This window comes from Rhagoletis zephyria, unplaced genomic scaffold, assembly GCF_001687245.7.
Source record: "Rhagoletis zephyria isolate East Lansing unplaced genomic scaffold, Rhagoletis_zephyria_1.1 Rzeph_scaffold_00432, whole genome shotgun sequence".
Classification (NCBI taxonomy): Eukaryota; Metazoa; Arthropoda; class Insecta; order Diptera; family Tephritidae; genus Rhagoletis; species Rhagoletis zephyria.
The window spans coordinates 243,369-259,335 of record NW_016157516.1 but is presented as its reverse complement, the minus strand read 5'-3'; the positions used below and the strand labels follow the sequence as shown (position 1 = coordinate 259,335).

The window sequence follows — 15,967 nt, the reverse complement described above, 5'->3', positions numbered from 1 at the left end:
AGTCGCTACTTTTACTATATTTACTTTTATAGTTACTCTTTTGTTTGTGAAAAAATGTCGATAGTTTTGCCCAACATACTTTCATTCCGTTTTTATGATTTTGCGGTTATATAAAAAAATTCTGCAGATTCATACTTTTGAAAAACTTTAATGACTTCATATTTTTTCAGTATTGTGTTCATTAGGTTCACAATAAAAATATTGTTTCAATATTTCCACTTACTGCATTTAAATTTTTTTCTCTTTCACAAATGGTACAAAACCTGAAGACTTTAAATTTGCAATTCACCGTATTAAAAAAATAAAATAAGCATAGTTGTCCAGTAAGAAAAACATGGTGAATGCTTGAATGAAAAAAGCTTAGTTTACAATATAAGTACGTGTGTAAGTGTAACGACACCCATTATTAATGAGACATTCAGGTAGGTTCTGCAACTCACTTCCGAGTGAGTTTCAACTCCTGCCAATTTTAATTTAAAACGAACTTAGCTCGAATTCACACGAAACTGAATTACAAAACATGCCTCATTGTATTTTAAAAAGCGTTTCAATAATAGCTAGTTGTAATTAGTTGCTATTAAAATGAATATATTTATTACTTTTAGAAGTCAAGGCAATCATGTATGAATGGATGTATTTCGAGTTTACATGTAAAGCTGAGAAACTGCGCCTACAAAAACAATTTTTCAGCAGCTGAGAGTTTAGACTTTCCAAAAACCGTAAATTTTTGAATGAATAATTAAAAAAATATTCTATGTATGTATTTAAGTATATTGCTATGCAACCAAAGATACCTTTTAAAGTCTTATTAGAATATAAAATCGTTACAATTGAACTGAGTTTTCACGAACACACAACGCCAGCCCTTTTAGTTGCTATTAAAAGTGGATAAAAATATGTTTAGAAGTAACTTAGTACATATGTATTTACATGTGTATTAGTAAATAAATGACCGAAGAGTAACTTCAAATCAATTACAAGTAAATATTGGAAATTGAAAGTTCACTGTATTTGAGCACGGTTTCAAAAGGCACAAATTCTTAGTACATTCAGCACTGCATTCATTAGCAAAATACATTTCCATGGAATTTCGCGCCAGGCAAAATTATGCTTTTGCTGTCCAAATATGACATTCTTTCTCAAGGATAAAAAAAAAAAAAAAAATAGAAATACCTCATTAAAGTGAAGACTAATGCTAAAAACCCCCAAAAACAAAGTAAGATTAAAACATTAGCAAGAAACAGAAATAAAAATAAAATAAAGAAAACAAGATAATGCAGAACGTAAGAACTATATGACCACATCCCAAACCAGAGTTCAAAAGCTTGGTTACCAAATTCTCTATGCCCAAAATATAACAAATAAAAAATCATAGAAAACATTGAAAACATACCTTCTTTTCGGGTAGCAACCAAAAGTGACTTTCGCACATTCTTTTCATTTTTCACAAGTATGTTGTATTTTATATAGCTTGTTTTTAGTTTTTTTTTGGTTTTTTTTTCCATTTAAATTTTCTTCATATTCTGTATGGTTTAAAATTATATTTTATATCATTAGTTTTCTTGTATTACAATTCATTATTATGGTTTTCATGTAAAATAAATAATTATTTTGTTTTCTCTAAATAGAAATGTTTAATCATTTTTGTATGCTTCTACATTCCTATAATTGTTGCTAAGCATTTGGCTCGCTTCAATGCATTTCAACTTTTCTAATCCCTTCTCTTTTCCAAATCCGCCACGGCACGCATGCTACTCCGCCGCAAATTCTTAAAAACTTATCCCCCCCTTCCACCTCTCAAACATCTTCTATCCTCTCGCACTTTATTTCTGGCTTGCATCATTCATTGGAAAATTGCAAATGGTTTTACTTTAAAATGTAGTAGTATTTGCAAATACATTAATCGCTTTATGAGTTAACAGCACTTGCCTGCGGCAATTGGCCGCCAATTGCATTGCCGCCGCCACCGCGAATGGCAATGTTGCCCTGTCCGGCGCGTATGGGCTTGGCGATTTGTGCCTGGGGACCACGGCGTCCGAGATGCTTTTGCCGCACCGCTTCCTTGATGCGATCCACTTCGTATTGGTAACGTTTGCGGTCGCGCATCGCACCTTCTTTCGCCTCCTTCAACGCCGATTCTAACGCCTTGACACGCTCCATGGTGGTGCGCAGACGCTTCTCCAGTTTTGGCAGTTCACAGCGCAAATCAGCATTGTCACGCACCAATTGCTTATGCACCTTTGTCAACTGGTCGAGATTGTTTTCGAGGAAGGAGATTTTCTGTTTTTGTGCCAAAGAGCAGCCATCCTCTTCGTTGTCTTCGTTGATCACGGTCTTCTTGATGCGCGCCTGCAGTGAAATGAGAAAATGAGTAGTTACACTTTGTATGAATTTGGGTGATTTCTGCCCTACACTTACCTGTAAATCTTGCACGAAAAGCTTCCTGAGGTTATGCAGCGTTTGCAGCTCCTTTGAAACGGTATCTTCGAGACCTTTCAAGTCCTTGCGTGCCTGCTCGCGTCTCTCGTTGGTTAAAATGATGTCCTGCAACTTGTTGGACTTGTCGGCTTCCTCCTGCTTCAATTTCTCGTAATCGGCTGTCATCTGCTGATGTGCCAAGATCAACTTCTGGTACACATCCTTCATTTCGTTCATCTCATGCTGCTTGGCCAGTATTTCGTCACGCAATTCGGATACCTGCTTGGTGTGCGCTTCACGCAGTTCATCCATTTGCGAGTCGAACATGGAACGCAGTTCCTCCGCCTTCTGTTTCTCTTCGGCATTTACAGCGGACACATGTTCGGCCGCCTTCAGCTTGGCGCATTCCTCACGCAGTGAATCAATTTGTTCCTCGAGTGCGCGCTTCTTGTTTTCGGCCTCGCGCATCGATTCTTGTAGCGACTTCATGCGCGCCTCATGCTGCGAGATCAATAAACGATATTCGCCCAGGTCTTTTTCATACTCGGACAGTTTTTTGTTCGAGTCCACCTGCTGCGTTTCCATGTTGACACAACGCTGTGCCATATTCTTGGCCTCCGTCTTCATTTTGCTAATATATAGACGCGCCATGGTGAAGTCTTCCTCGACTTTAGTCGAATCGCCCGCACCAGTGACGGTGTTCATCTTCATGTCGACGCCAGAGTCGCTAGCGGTTAATGCTTGACCGACTTCGGCGAGATCACGTAAAAGATTGGTCAGCATCTCATTGATGCGTTTCTTCTGATGTGATGACATGTCCTTCAATTGTTGCAGCTCTGACGTGGTCGTATTGAGCAGCGTTTGCTTTTGTTGTAATTCCTCATTCATGGAGTCAATATCCTTGTTCTTGGTATCAATCTCCTGCGACTTTTGATCGTAGTTAACAGCCAATTCTTCGAGCGCCTGCAACACTTCTTTCACCTCTTCCTTGGACGATTCGTTTTCCTGTTGGATGCGGGCCATCTCCGACTGAAGTGCCTCGTATTCGCGGCGTGCATTTGCAATTAGCTCTTCTTGTTCCAAAATCTGATCCTTCAGATTCTCCACATACTGACTTTGCTGGTTAATCTCTTCGTCCTTCTCATCCAGCTGCTGGTAGAGGCGTTCGCGCTCAGCCTCTAGACGTGCGCGCTCATCGCCGGTGATTGAGCCCACCATAAGGCCGGCCGCAGGAGTTGCAGGCACAGGACCAGCAGTATTCGCTGGAGCCTCCACTTCCAAATTGGGCGTACTTGCCTCCATGGGGTCATCCACAATGACCTGCTCTTCGGCGTTAACGGTTTCACCGGCGCGCCAACGAGCCAACTCCAGTTCCAACTTCTCAATCTTACCCTTAAGGCGTGCGTTCTTCTCCTTTTCCTTTTCATAACGTCGTTTCCACTCTTCAGCCGTAAGTTCCTCATTGACACAAACCACATTCTTAACGGTCTTGGCGCGGCGACCGAACTCCAACGTCGATTTGGTTTCAGCCTCATTAAAACTAGCTGGTGAGCAACAAATCACAATTGTGGTGCGTGCATTACCACCCAAAGATTCTTGCAAGATACGCGTTAATTTCGAATCACGATACGGTATGTGCGTCTTATTGCCGTCCGCCAGTGCGGAGATCACATTACCCAAGGCAGACAATGATTTGTTGATGTTTTTAGCTTCATCAAGTACAGTACCTTCGGCGCCAGTCTTGGATACCTTCTCCGAACCAGCCAAATCTACAAGGTACAATTTGCCGGAAAGTTTCTTTTGGTTCTCCAAGTTCTCTTGTTTCACGTTGATTAAAAATACTGAATGCGAACGCGAAGAATGTTCATTCATGTCTGAAAGAAAAATAACGAAGACAAAAAAGCAATTAAAAGCTTACAATTAGCTATAACGTTAGGCGTACTTACTTGTCACAGCAATGTGCCGATTTGATTTTCCTTCCTCGATCACCTCGAACACATCCTCGGGCGACGAGACGAAGCGCTCTGTAGCACCCTTTACATACGGCACACGATTCTTATCCTCGTGCACGCTCAGATTCACTTTCGAGACATCAAGCAAATCACGAATTTTATCCATATAGATTTCATAGTATGAGACCTTTATGTGAAACTCAAGGTTCATTTCCATTGTGTAGATGTGATTGAAGATATCGTTGACGATACGCGGTATGATACCTTGCTTCGCCGGATCACCGATAACACCCTCCATGGTGTGTGTCTTACCGGACGACGTCTGACCGTAGGCGAAAATCGTACCATTATAACCGGCCAGCACGTCTGTAACAATGGACTTGGCAGCCTCATTGTATACCTTCTCTTGGGATGCATTTGGCTTGAAGACTTTGTCGAACAAGTACACTTTGCCCTGTAGAATAGAATTGGAAATCACATTAAATATGGGTATGTATAGATAGAGAATGGCCCTTATTTCTAGTTTTTAAATTACACTCCAAAATAATTTTGAAATTCAATTTGTATGATAAAGATCTACAAAAATAATTTTTAAATGGTAATTTTTATAATACACTCACAAAGGCCGAAACATTACATATAGATATTGACAAGGAGATACAAATCTGAACCGATATTTGGAAGCATTAAAAGCGGTCAAAAGGCAACGTCAAAATTGGTCCTCGAGATCATCTTCAGACGTGAAAAAACTATTGCCGGTACAACCGTACTACACGAAGTTAAAAGGCGAAACACTCCCGGGTGCACACACATCAATAAATATTGAAAAGTATCCTTTGAAGCAGAATTTGGTAAAAGGACATCATCGTTTGCGCCAACTAGCAGAATTAACGGAGAAGTGTATGTTTAACGTAAAGTATTTGGAAAAAGGCGAACCACAGTGTTTGGCCAGATTCCAGCCTAACAAGCTAGATCCACCATTACCTTTCTTCAATGCAAAAATTTTGATTTTCTTCCAAAGGCAGTGAATACCCATAGTGTCGGCACATTGAGAGTAGGTATTGGACAATGGTTAAAAGCAAGCTAATGAAAAGGAAACTGCCAAAACGTTCAGAATTTCGGCCTAAAATTGAACTGGGCCACAAAGCAGATCAATGAGAGCATTGTCGAAAGGTTGATTAAGGTAAGGTGACCAGAATTTTTTAACGTTCCCGAAGGAAAAATTCTCCACATTGAAATCACAAAAAAAATTTTATATTTATTTTAACACTAAATAACGAATAAATTAACAATTCAAAAATTCTCTTATCACCAGTAAAACAAGTTAATAGTACGCTGCGTTGTATAATTATAAGACCGCTACATATTAACAAGTTTTGAATATTTATTTTTAACCAACTTAACAAAGAAGGTTATCAATTCATCGGAATATTTTTGTTTTTCTTGTATGTTACCGCATACATTCGACCACTTCCACTGATTTCGATAATTATTCTTCTATCGGAAAGGTAGTGTCTCACAGGTGGCCCCATATTAATTTGGTTTAGATCCGATCATTGGATTATGAAAAAATTAACGGTACTCCTAAATTTTTATATGAGAATTGAAGTCGGTTGTGTTTTTGCTTAAAAATTACTTTTTAAATTATTTAACTGTAATTGTATTACTTGCAAAAGAAATTGGTTTCGTTCTTCGTCTTTCGCGAAAGTTCGATTACAATTTTTTATCAATGCTATACCTCGTCCAACAATATATTAACATATTTAATACATTTAATCGTCTCTAAGACAACCAACTTCTGGGTAATTTTTTAGAGAGTTTAATGCCCTACAAGAATATGCTTAGAAAAACCTCTATCCCTCTTTCATAACTTTTCTTAACGGTTCAAAAGTTAAAATATTTTTTATGAAAACAAATTTATTTACTAGAAAATTTCATGTGTCAACCGAAAACTTTTAACTTGAAATAAAAATTTTTCCAAATGGGAGAATTTCTTTCTCAGTAAATAGGTCATTTTAAGGCCACAAATTCGTCAGGTTAGTTACTCTGGATCACCCTAATATATATATACAAGAATTACTCGTTTACAGTAATAAGAATTAGTGGCAAATTCCCCGGAAAACACACCCCAAAAAAAGTTTGGAGCCGCCGCTGGGCCTGTGTTATTTTTGATTATGTACTTGGACGTTAAATAACACATACAATGAAAAATCCCCACACGCAAATATTGCCACTGATAAAACTTATACGTGTTTGGCAAACAAAATGACATATGGTAGGCAATCTTCTTTCAGTGTTCAGTGTTCGCTGCTCCTATTACGATCGCGAATTACCCCATTCCCACGGGCACATTCTTAGTTCGATTTGACAGTTCTCTATCTCTGTTTGTTTTGTTTTTTTTTCTTCGCTACAAAATTAATGCACAATGTAAGTTATTGCTAAAATATTGTAAGGTTCCATATTAAATTGGTGATGTACACATGTATAAACTACAGCATCAACGATATATTTGTCTTAAGACTGCAAAGTTGAAGTAATTAGTCTTTTCCGTTATTCATTACTAATTAATCATTTCTGCAGTCTAGGCCGAGGCCACGCAGTGAGCGGCAAAGCGGCGAGCGGCTTAAGATTAAAATATATGAAATACTATTGAGGCGGTAACGCAATGAGCGCCATTTCTGAATGATGTATTGTGGAACGATTTTCCGTCATCCCTTGTCAAATTTGGTTTGGAGACAAACCGGTTTCGGCGTTGTGCCATCTTCAGTGTAATTTTTCGTTCTGAATAGTTCCTGTTTCCTTCCGCTTTTTATGTATTCGTGTTACTATCTGTTTTAACTGTCATTAGGTCATGCATACCCATCTAAGTGCGACCGCTTTTGTTTCATTATCTCACAGGTAGGTGCTTTTTGGTTGCTTGTATTCGCCGGCGGGTAGAAATCCGTTATTTTTATTTTCTTGGTTTTCGTGATTGCGTCGGTTTATGTTCCGTTATTTTATTTCTGAATGGTTGGCGGCGCCGCTCAGCAATAAAGGCCGAAATTCTAAAGCAATCTTTGCATGCACATTTTTATTGAACTATTTTTTGTCTTAGTCAGGACTAACGAAAAATTATTGCAATCACTTCTGACTTCAATCAAATTAATAATTTAGTTTAAAATGACTGCACTCCTTAACACCTCTGATTTCAAACCAAATTTATTAATAAATAAGTGCTCGTAAATTTTAAAATTAGTTTTAAATTTAAGTTTAATTCTTTGACTACACGCGTATGTTATAGTTTTTTGGTTCATGACGTTCATATCAGTAATGGGCAAAATTGTATTTACTAAATACTAAGTACAAAAGTATTTAGGTTTTTATTTGCAGTATTTCAGACTAGACTAGACTAGATGATAGTATTTATGAAAGGCGGACGTTGTGGTGTAGTGGTTAAAAGTGCGTTTCCGAACAATAACAAAAAGTAAAAGAAAATAAAACGGGTTTTCCAATAGCGGCCGGCCCTCGGCAGGCAATGGTAAACCTCCGAGTACATTTTTGCCATGAAACAACATCTTTCCAGAAGAATACAATCGCCGTTCGGAGTCGGCATAAGGCCGTAGGGTAGCGATGTCGTGCGAATTCGCACAAATAAAATTCGCTCTTACCGAAACCGCGGCCGAAAATCTAGAAATTTACAAATAAATAAAAAAAGTCTTGAAAAATTCTCCAAAGTACTTAAAAAAAATCTCAGAAAAGTAAAACACGAGAAATTTCAAGAAGTCCCGAAAGTAGCCGATAAAATAACGAAAAAATTGTGAAAAGTTTCGCAAATCACGAAACATTTCATTTTATTATCAACCCCTGAATAAAAAAAAGTAAAAGTTACCGAGCGTTTTTTATTTTCCCGAAGGAGAAGCTCGGCCAAACACTAACATATGTGTAAGCGCCAATCTATTATTATTATTATTATTATTTAGTATTCAGAAATAACTTAAATCACCTCTAAATACTATTTAGTGTCCAAACAAATACTTTGAATCTACTAGTAATTAAGTATGCCGAAAGCAAAGACGACAACTATTAAATTCTTCACATCTGCATTTAACGGTGGTACGGAATCAGCTTCATCACCAAAATTCGAATAGTTTCGGTGCACACTTTTCGTGTTAGTACTTTTACAAAATATGCTTAAATAAAAATATAAACGATGACCATCGCGCAAAAAAAATTTAAATTTTTGTATGGAATGTCCGTATAATGCTAGGCCCACATTGCTACCGATAAGCCGACCGATTTCGGCCGAACAATTTGACCGTCCGAACTGATGCGCACACTTAACCAGATTATTTGCCGACTGCATTTGTACGCACAAATCTAGTTTTCATTTCAATTTTGTAAGCAGTGACTCGGACGAGAAAAACAAACATGTTTAAATTTATCGGACGTCAATGGCCGAGGTCGGTTCGGTTATCGGTTTATATGTATGTGAGAACGCTCATATAATCACAAGTGTTAATTCATTTAGCCGATATCGGCCAAGCACCATTTGGCCAATGCCGGCTGCAGTGTGTGCGTAGCGTAATGAATAGAGTCCGACCGATAATCGGCATCGGCTAGTATCGGCACAAAATTGAGTATCGGCATCGGCATCGGCCTTTTTTCGCCGATTATTACAAAATTTTCTTTTATATGAAAGACGCTGGCAGCAAAAAAAACCTGCTAACTTAAGACCATATCTATTGTTTATAGTTTTAAGTTAAATGCCAATTGCTACGCCAACTTCACTGACCAGTAAACAATCCGCTTGATATCAACTAAAATAAAATAAATATCAACAGTTTCCTATCCATTCTCTCTCTGCGGAAGTGTACGTACGTGTAATCAACCAACCAAACCACCCACATATCTGTCAGTCACAAAAATGAAAGCAAAAGTTCAGGCATAAATTTTCATTAAATTCCAATGTGCACATGCCACGATGGCTTGTGTTTAGCACAAAGTAATTTTTTCGTTTTAGTCAACGAATGCATCCTGCTGACCTACATTTGAGCGAATTCTGAGTGCATACGAGCACATGGAATAATAAAGTAGGAACGGCAGCAGGCAGGCTTTTAGAATTTTGGATAAAGTCTTTAGACGACTATATATTTTTTTAAAATCATTTGGAAGTTCAGAGAATCCATAAAAAAGTGCATTGGTATATAAAAATTGTTTGTTTTAGTAAACGTGCTCATTAGGGCGATTGACTCGGTTTTTCCAAACCGGTTTTCACTGTTTGATTTTTAATTCTATAGGCGGTTTTTTTAAATCTTTTTTTATCGGAAAACCGGTTTTTTCATTTCATTCAAATCTTGACCCCTTAATTAAAATTTCGAGTTTTTCGAAGTTTTCAAGGCTTTTTCCAGTTTAAGGGAAAGTCCTAAATGGAGAGATCTGCACTCTTACTCCAGATCCGAAAAAGCTTTTATATGACAGAAGCTTTTATATGATCGGAGATTTGCCATTGTATGCTGAGGGACGAGAGCTATTTGGAAAACTTGTTTTGATGTTGTTGGGACCAAAAATTTAATCGAAGAAAGTCAGAAAAATGCAAAAATTTTCACAGGGTTTGTATACGATGTATCCTGAAACAAGTTTGCGTCAACCCTTGCCAAATTTGGTTTAAAGAAACACCAGTTTCGGCGATGTGCCATCTTCAGTGTTATTCGAGAACGAAAATGACACTGAATATGGCACATGAGCGATACCGGTTTGTCCCCATATCAAATTTGACAAGTAATGACGGAAATTCGCTTCAAAATACAAAAACTTCGAACTTATTTTGCTCTTGCTCTTTCCTAAACAAAAGCTACCTTTGATTCTTATAGTTTTATTGAAATTTTTGGTCATGACTTCATACCAGCATAAGCATTTGCACTGTATGAAAGCTAAGTAAAATAAAACCGGATTATCCGGTTTTTTCTTACAGCCCAATTCGCGTGCAATGACAAAACTTGCCGCTATAACTATTGTCATGTTTATAATCAATTGTCACGTTTAGGTATGCAGAGGGCAATTTGAAAGCTCCAAACAGTGACAATTGCTAGTATTTTCGTGATGACCTATTGAGTACGTGACAACGCTGAAACATATGTTAATATTTTCAAATTTATTAATTTTACAGAAAAAAGTTGCAAAATTTTACTAACTGAAAACTGTGAAACCATTTTATTAAAAAATTATTATTTGCGTATGCATATCATAATAGTACCCGTTGCAGAATATTATTCATGGAGGAAATAATTATTATGTACGCGGCTATTATTGTGCAGCAAGAAGAAATTATACAGAGAAGACTTCTGAGGGGCCTCCGAGACAACAGTTTTTCTGGACAGTTTTTACACGTTACGGGTGGTCTTTAAAAAAAACTGCAGCTGCTCTTATGTGGTGCATTCATATTTCCCACGCCTGTTAATACACGGATTCATAATAAAATGAAATCAATTTTCCTATTATAAAATTACTCACTTTTCCGGTGTTTCGTAATCCATTGCTGTGGTGTATTTTATTTAAAGGAATCCCTTCTGTTGCAGTGGCGGTCAAAAAGAACAATTCAAATGTAAACAAAGAACAGCTGTTTCACTATAGAGAAACTTTCGCCGCAATAGCCAAATAAAACGAGCTTTTCGCTTGTCATTATTGACTGTGCATACTTATGACAACAGTTGATGACACGATAATGACAATTGAACTGTGACAATTGACGACTGTGACAACACGCGAATAGGGCTGTTAATTTAAAACAGGGAACCGTTTTTTTTTTTCTTTTAATTCGAATAACTCGAAAACCGGTTTTGGAAAAAAGGCAAATGATCGAACACCCTAGTATGCATGCATATTACTTTACTCATTATGCGCTGTTTGAAGTTTGCAAACTTAAAAGTTTTTCATCATTTTCTGTATATGGAATATTCATACATACATTCAGAGCTCTAACCGCCAAAATAACGTAAGCGATATTTTTTTCAAAATTTTCTTTTTGATGCTGAAATGCATCTAGATGCTCTAGGAATACATATGTATTTCTGCATCAAAAAGAAAATTTTGAAAAATATGTCGCTTACGTTATTTTGGCGGATAGGGCTCGATATGTACATTCATATACATACATGCATACATATATACATTCATGTAAATATATGCAGTCAATCAATAAAGTTTAGCTACAGAGAGTTTTTTGCAATAGGGGCAACCGTTTTTAAATATTTTAATTTTCGCTAATTTTTTTATAAAAAGATGGTTAATTCTACAACAAAAACTCTAAAAATCAGAGTTCCTAACCTTGCAGAATTTTCTTTAATTTTGCGCTTTTTAATTACACTCTTTAAAAAGAAGTTCGATAATTTTTTTATATGATGAAAATGAGCGACACCGCCAACAAAAAAAAAATTTCAAAAATCAATGGTAAGTCCTAGCTTCCTCAGACTCGCTTTTTACTCTACTAAAATTAAATGGGCTAAAAAACTGCATACTAAATTGTTTTCTAAAGAGTCTCATTAAAAAGTACAATAATTTAATGAAAATTTGCAGAATATTCTTAAATTTTGCACATAGTTTGGAACTCTGATTTTTTGGGGTTTTTGTTGTAAAATTAACCATACTTTTATAAAAAAAATTAGCGAAAAATAAAAGATTTAAGAAATAGTTGCCCGTAAAGTTTATTGACTGACTGTATATCGATATGCCATCAATAACATAATCATATTCCTGTTGCCGTGTTATTTATTTATTCGCTAACGACTGGGTATTTCACTGTTGCGCTGCTCTTGCCGCTTTTGCCAAATAGGACACCCAAAAACATGCATATTTACTTTTGTAGTTAGCGAGAGGTGAATTCCGAGGTTGGGCTAAAGACATTAGTCGTCTTGTTAAACGGGAGTGGATTGGCAAGAGTACCTACTAGTGGAACTTGAAACACAATCACTCTTTGGCTACTTGCCAAAGGAAATTCCACGAGAGAAAATAAATAATATAAAATAACAAAACTGAATGCAAATTAAATGCGACGAAGTTAGAAAAATCAATATTCCATTTAAATGGGAATGTGGAGTAGAAAGCATGCCGACGAAATAATAAGAGGAATATTATGCAGCAAAGAGGTACCAAAACAAAATAATATAAACTTGATAGCTCAGTTAGAGGAAATTTGATAAGACTGACTACTAGCAAAGCAAGCGGCTGAAAACTAAACGATTGCCCGATTAAGTAGAAAGAAAGGGAAGATGTTGGAAAAAACACACAACCAATCGAAAAATACTTTTCTAAATACATATAATGAAAACTAACAAAAATTCTGCCCGCTGCTTACTGCATACACATGCATGATGTAAGTAATTAATAACAATAAAAAGCCAGCCTATATTTTGTTTTTGTATATAAAAGATTTGTCTAAAACACCAACAAATTAACTTAAGTCAAATATAGTTGGTAAGTAATTGAAAAGGTCGTTCCATTCATTGCCTCTGTTCGTTCCTAAGGTTTGACTCATCCACATATGTACATACATAGTATGTACGTCGTATTCGGAGCATTCTAATGACTAAAATGTACACAAATAAGCGGCTTTGTTATGCTTTCATAAATTAGATCATGAATAAGTATAAAAATACTGCGTCATGTTCTCAGCAACTCAAGCGATAGCAGGCGAACAAAAATCCAGGAGATTTTTTAAGAATGTTATAATTCACGTCTATAGTAATGTACAATAGAGCTGGAAAACTATCGATGGTCGTGGCCAAGTTTATCAACGATTTTTGGCTTCAAGGAGCATCTGCGTTCTGAAATACATACATATGTTGCTGAATAATGTATGTATGAGTGAAAACCATCGATAGTGCTTACAAAATCGATAGTCAAAAACCATCGATACAATCGATAGTGCCATCTTTAGTTTTCCAGCTCTAATGCATAAGTGCCGATTGAAAAATTATCTGTAACTTTGTTTGTTTTAGCCTCAAATTCAAACAAATGTTTCGAGCAGGTAATTTCAGTTTCAGTGGAAATAATATAAAACCTGTACCGATTTCGCTGAAACTTGACATGTGCTCTAATTTTATTTTAGAAATAGGGAATTACGAAATTTGGCAAAGATGACCCTCCACTCTCGTGGAAATATGGGAAGGATTGGATCACTATAACGCCCAAAATTCACAAAAAAATGTGGACCCAGTAATTAAATGTGATGGAATTTTGTTTAATTTTTGTTTCCTGCTTTCCAATCTCAGAAAACAAAGGTTATATTTTAAAATTACGTAGGTGTAAATATTCTCTTTTTCCCAATGTTTGATGAGATTTTTTCATTGTTTGAAAAATTCTTTTCGCTAAATTATGCAAAAAGAAACTGAAAATTACATACATTTGCAAATTCGAAAAGATCCAATTATATATTCGAAAACTACATAAAATTCTTTAAAACATGCGTCTAATTTTAAGACCCGACGGACCGGTACTCACGCTTTTTTAATAATAATTTTTAGCATCTACATTTCAAAGTAAATTTTTTGATTAAAAAAAATAGGAGAATACCAAATAAATGATAAATACCTTCACCTGAATGCTCCACGACACTTAAATAATTGATTACAGTTGAAAATGAAACACTTGCTATAATGGGTTAAGCGCCAAAGGCCACTAAACAAATTAGTCGGTATCGTGCCGATTCCACTTATTTTTTTTTGGAAATGTATCGTTCGTGTAGAGGGGGGTGAGTAAATTATTACTTTTCCCTCTCTAAGCCCAACCGGTTTTTATTTATCAACTGTCACCATGACTTTTTTTTACCTTCCTCCATATATAAGATATAGATTAAGAATTATACAAGAATGAAATCAATATCATCATAAAGGAACAGATTCATATAAATGTAATTATAACGCAAAGGGTAGAGGTAGGGATAAAAATACGAAAAAGATAAAATATAAATTTTAACTTATAATATTATATTAACTAGCCTGTCGATTTTTTTACAATTTAAAACCAACGAAATACATATGTATATTGATCACGGTATCAGGATTGGTAATTTTTAAATAAATCCAAGTGTTTTAAAATTCTTTCTAGCAGTTATTCGTTAACCCTTTGTAACTGTGACTATTTTACAAGTAATTAAGTAAATAAGATTATTTTCATTTTCATAAAAAATTAGTACTAGTGCATTTGTTACTATAAAAAAATTTTAAAAGTAGAAATGAAACGAAAAAAATTTATCAGGAACATCTTGCTATGCATACATAATAAAAAAAAGAAGGTAGTTTCATTTAATGACATTCGTTGTTGTTGTTAACCATTTGACTTTTAATAAAATTATGACATTTCATCAAATTCATGCTACCTGATCACTAGAAGAAATTTTTTTTTTTAAGCAGATGATTTTATTTTATGGAGTTGAAAATTACGCCAGCCACAAAATTTCGAAAATGGGGTTGACGATTAGGTTTCAGAACGCATGAAGAAAGTGTATAAATACATATTGTCGGTTGAAGTACAAAACCGCATATCGTCGTTGTTCAAAACCGCGTAACTGACATTTTTTGCCAAAAATTGGATTTGCCCACACAGGCTCTTGGATCAAGCCTTATCCACTCGTGCTGAAATGCGATTTCTTTGTAAAAAAGAGAACCAGTTTTAAATATGAGTGTTTTTAAACTCTAGAAAATAATTTATGCAACCTCATATACGCGGTTTTGCGTTATCTTGATACGCGGTTTTGCATTTTAAATTAAAAATTTGTGAAAGTTAATGGCGATACGCTAATCACAAAGCCTAATTTTTTTCAAAATCTGATGAGAAATTTCAAATTAAATTTGAACCAAAATATAAAAAGGCTTTATTTGGGAAGAACATTTTTTAGAATTCGATTTTTAAATCGCAAGATTGCATTAAAAATCAGAAAACGAAAAAATAAAATAATGTGCGCGTGGTTTTTATTATAAAATAAAAAGAACAATTACGATGAAGTCTTCTTTAATAGTTTAGTTCATATTTTATATAGTTTTAATAAAAATAGTGCGAGCTACGTAAGTAAAAAATACCAAGCAGTGATAATAATTTTTGATTTGAAATATTATTACATTGGTATAAATATGCGAAAGACAATTTATTTATTTATTTATTTATTTATTTTTAGTCTACAGAAAAATGTTTTCTTACAGACAGTTGAGATAAAAAGATTTAGAATATTTAAGTATGTGTGATACATTACAGAGTGAAATAATTATAAATATTAACTTGTAAAGATAACAATGATATTCAATAGCAATTTGGGTAGCTGGCGAGGCCTTGTCTCCAGTCTACTTTTGTGTGCGGCGGGCGGAAAGACCTAGTTTCCGCTCCGCCCTGTTTACAGGCCGTTGATCATGGTCGGAAAGGCCGAGCTTCCGATCCATGTTCCCGTAGTCGTTACTTTGTAAGTGAGGCAGGCGGAAAGTCCTAGTTTCCGCTCCACGCTATAGACGAACTGTTGGGCGAGGTCGGAAAGGCCGAGTTTCCGATCCCTGCTCCTATTGTCCTACGCGGTCGCGGAAATATACGAAGCCGTTACAATTGTACTAAGCAGTCATAGATATTGTGTAATTTTT

The 15,967-nt window shown here is 35.8% G+C and overlaps 1 protein-coding gene across 1 annotated transcript in view; it reads right to left on the bottom strand.

The window, feature by feature from the left end:
• Positions 1–243: 243 nt before the first annotated feature.
• The window catches only part of LOC108359655 (kinesin heavy chain), a 29,911-nt gene continuing 14,187 nt past the window's right edge, over positions 244–15,967 (bottom strand). Inside the window, exons 2-4 of the mRNA XM_017611607.1 lie at positions 4,365–4,824; positions 2,419–4,292; positions 244–2,349 (exon numbers count right to left, since the gene is read on the bottom strand). Of these exons, the coding sequence (XP_017467096.1) occupies positions 1,909–2,349; positions 2,419–4,292; positions 4,365–4,824 (2,775 nt within the window). The 3' untranslated portion in view covers positions 244–1,908. The remainder of the gene's footprint in view (positions 2,350–2,418; positions 4,293–4,364; positions 4,825–15,967) is intronic.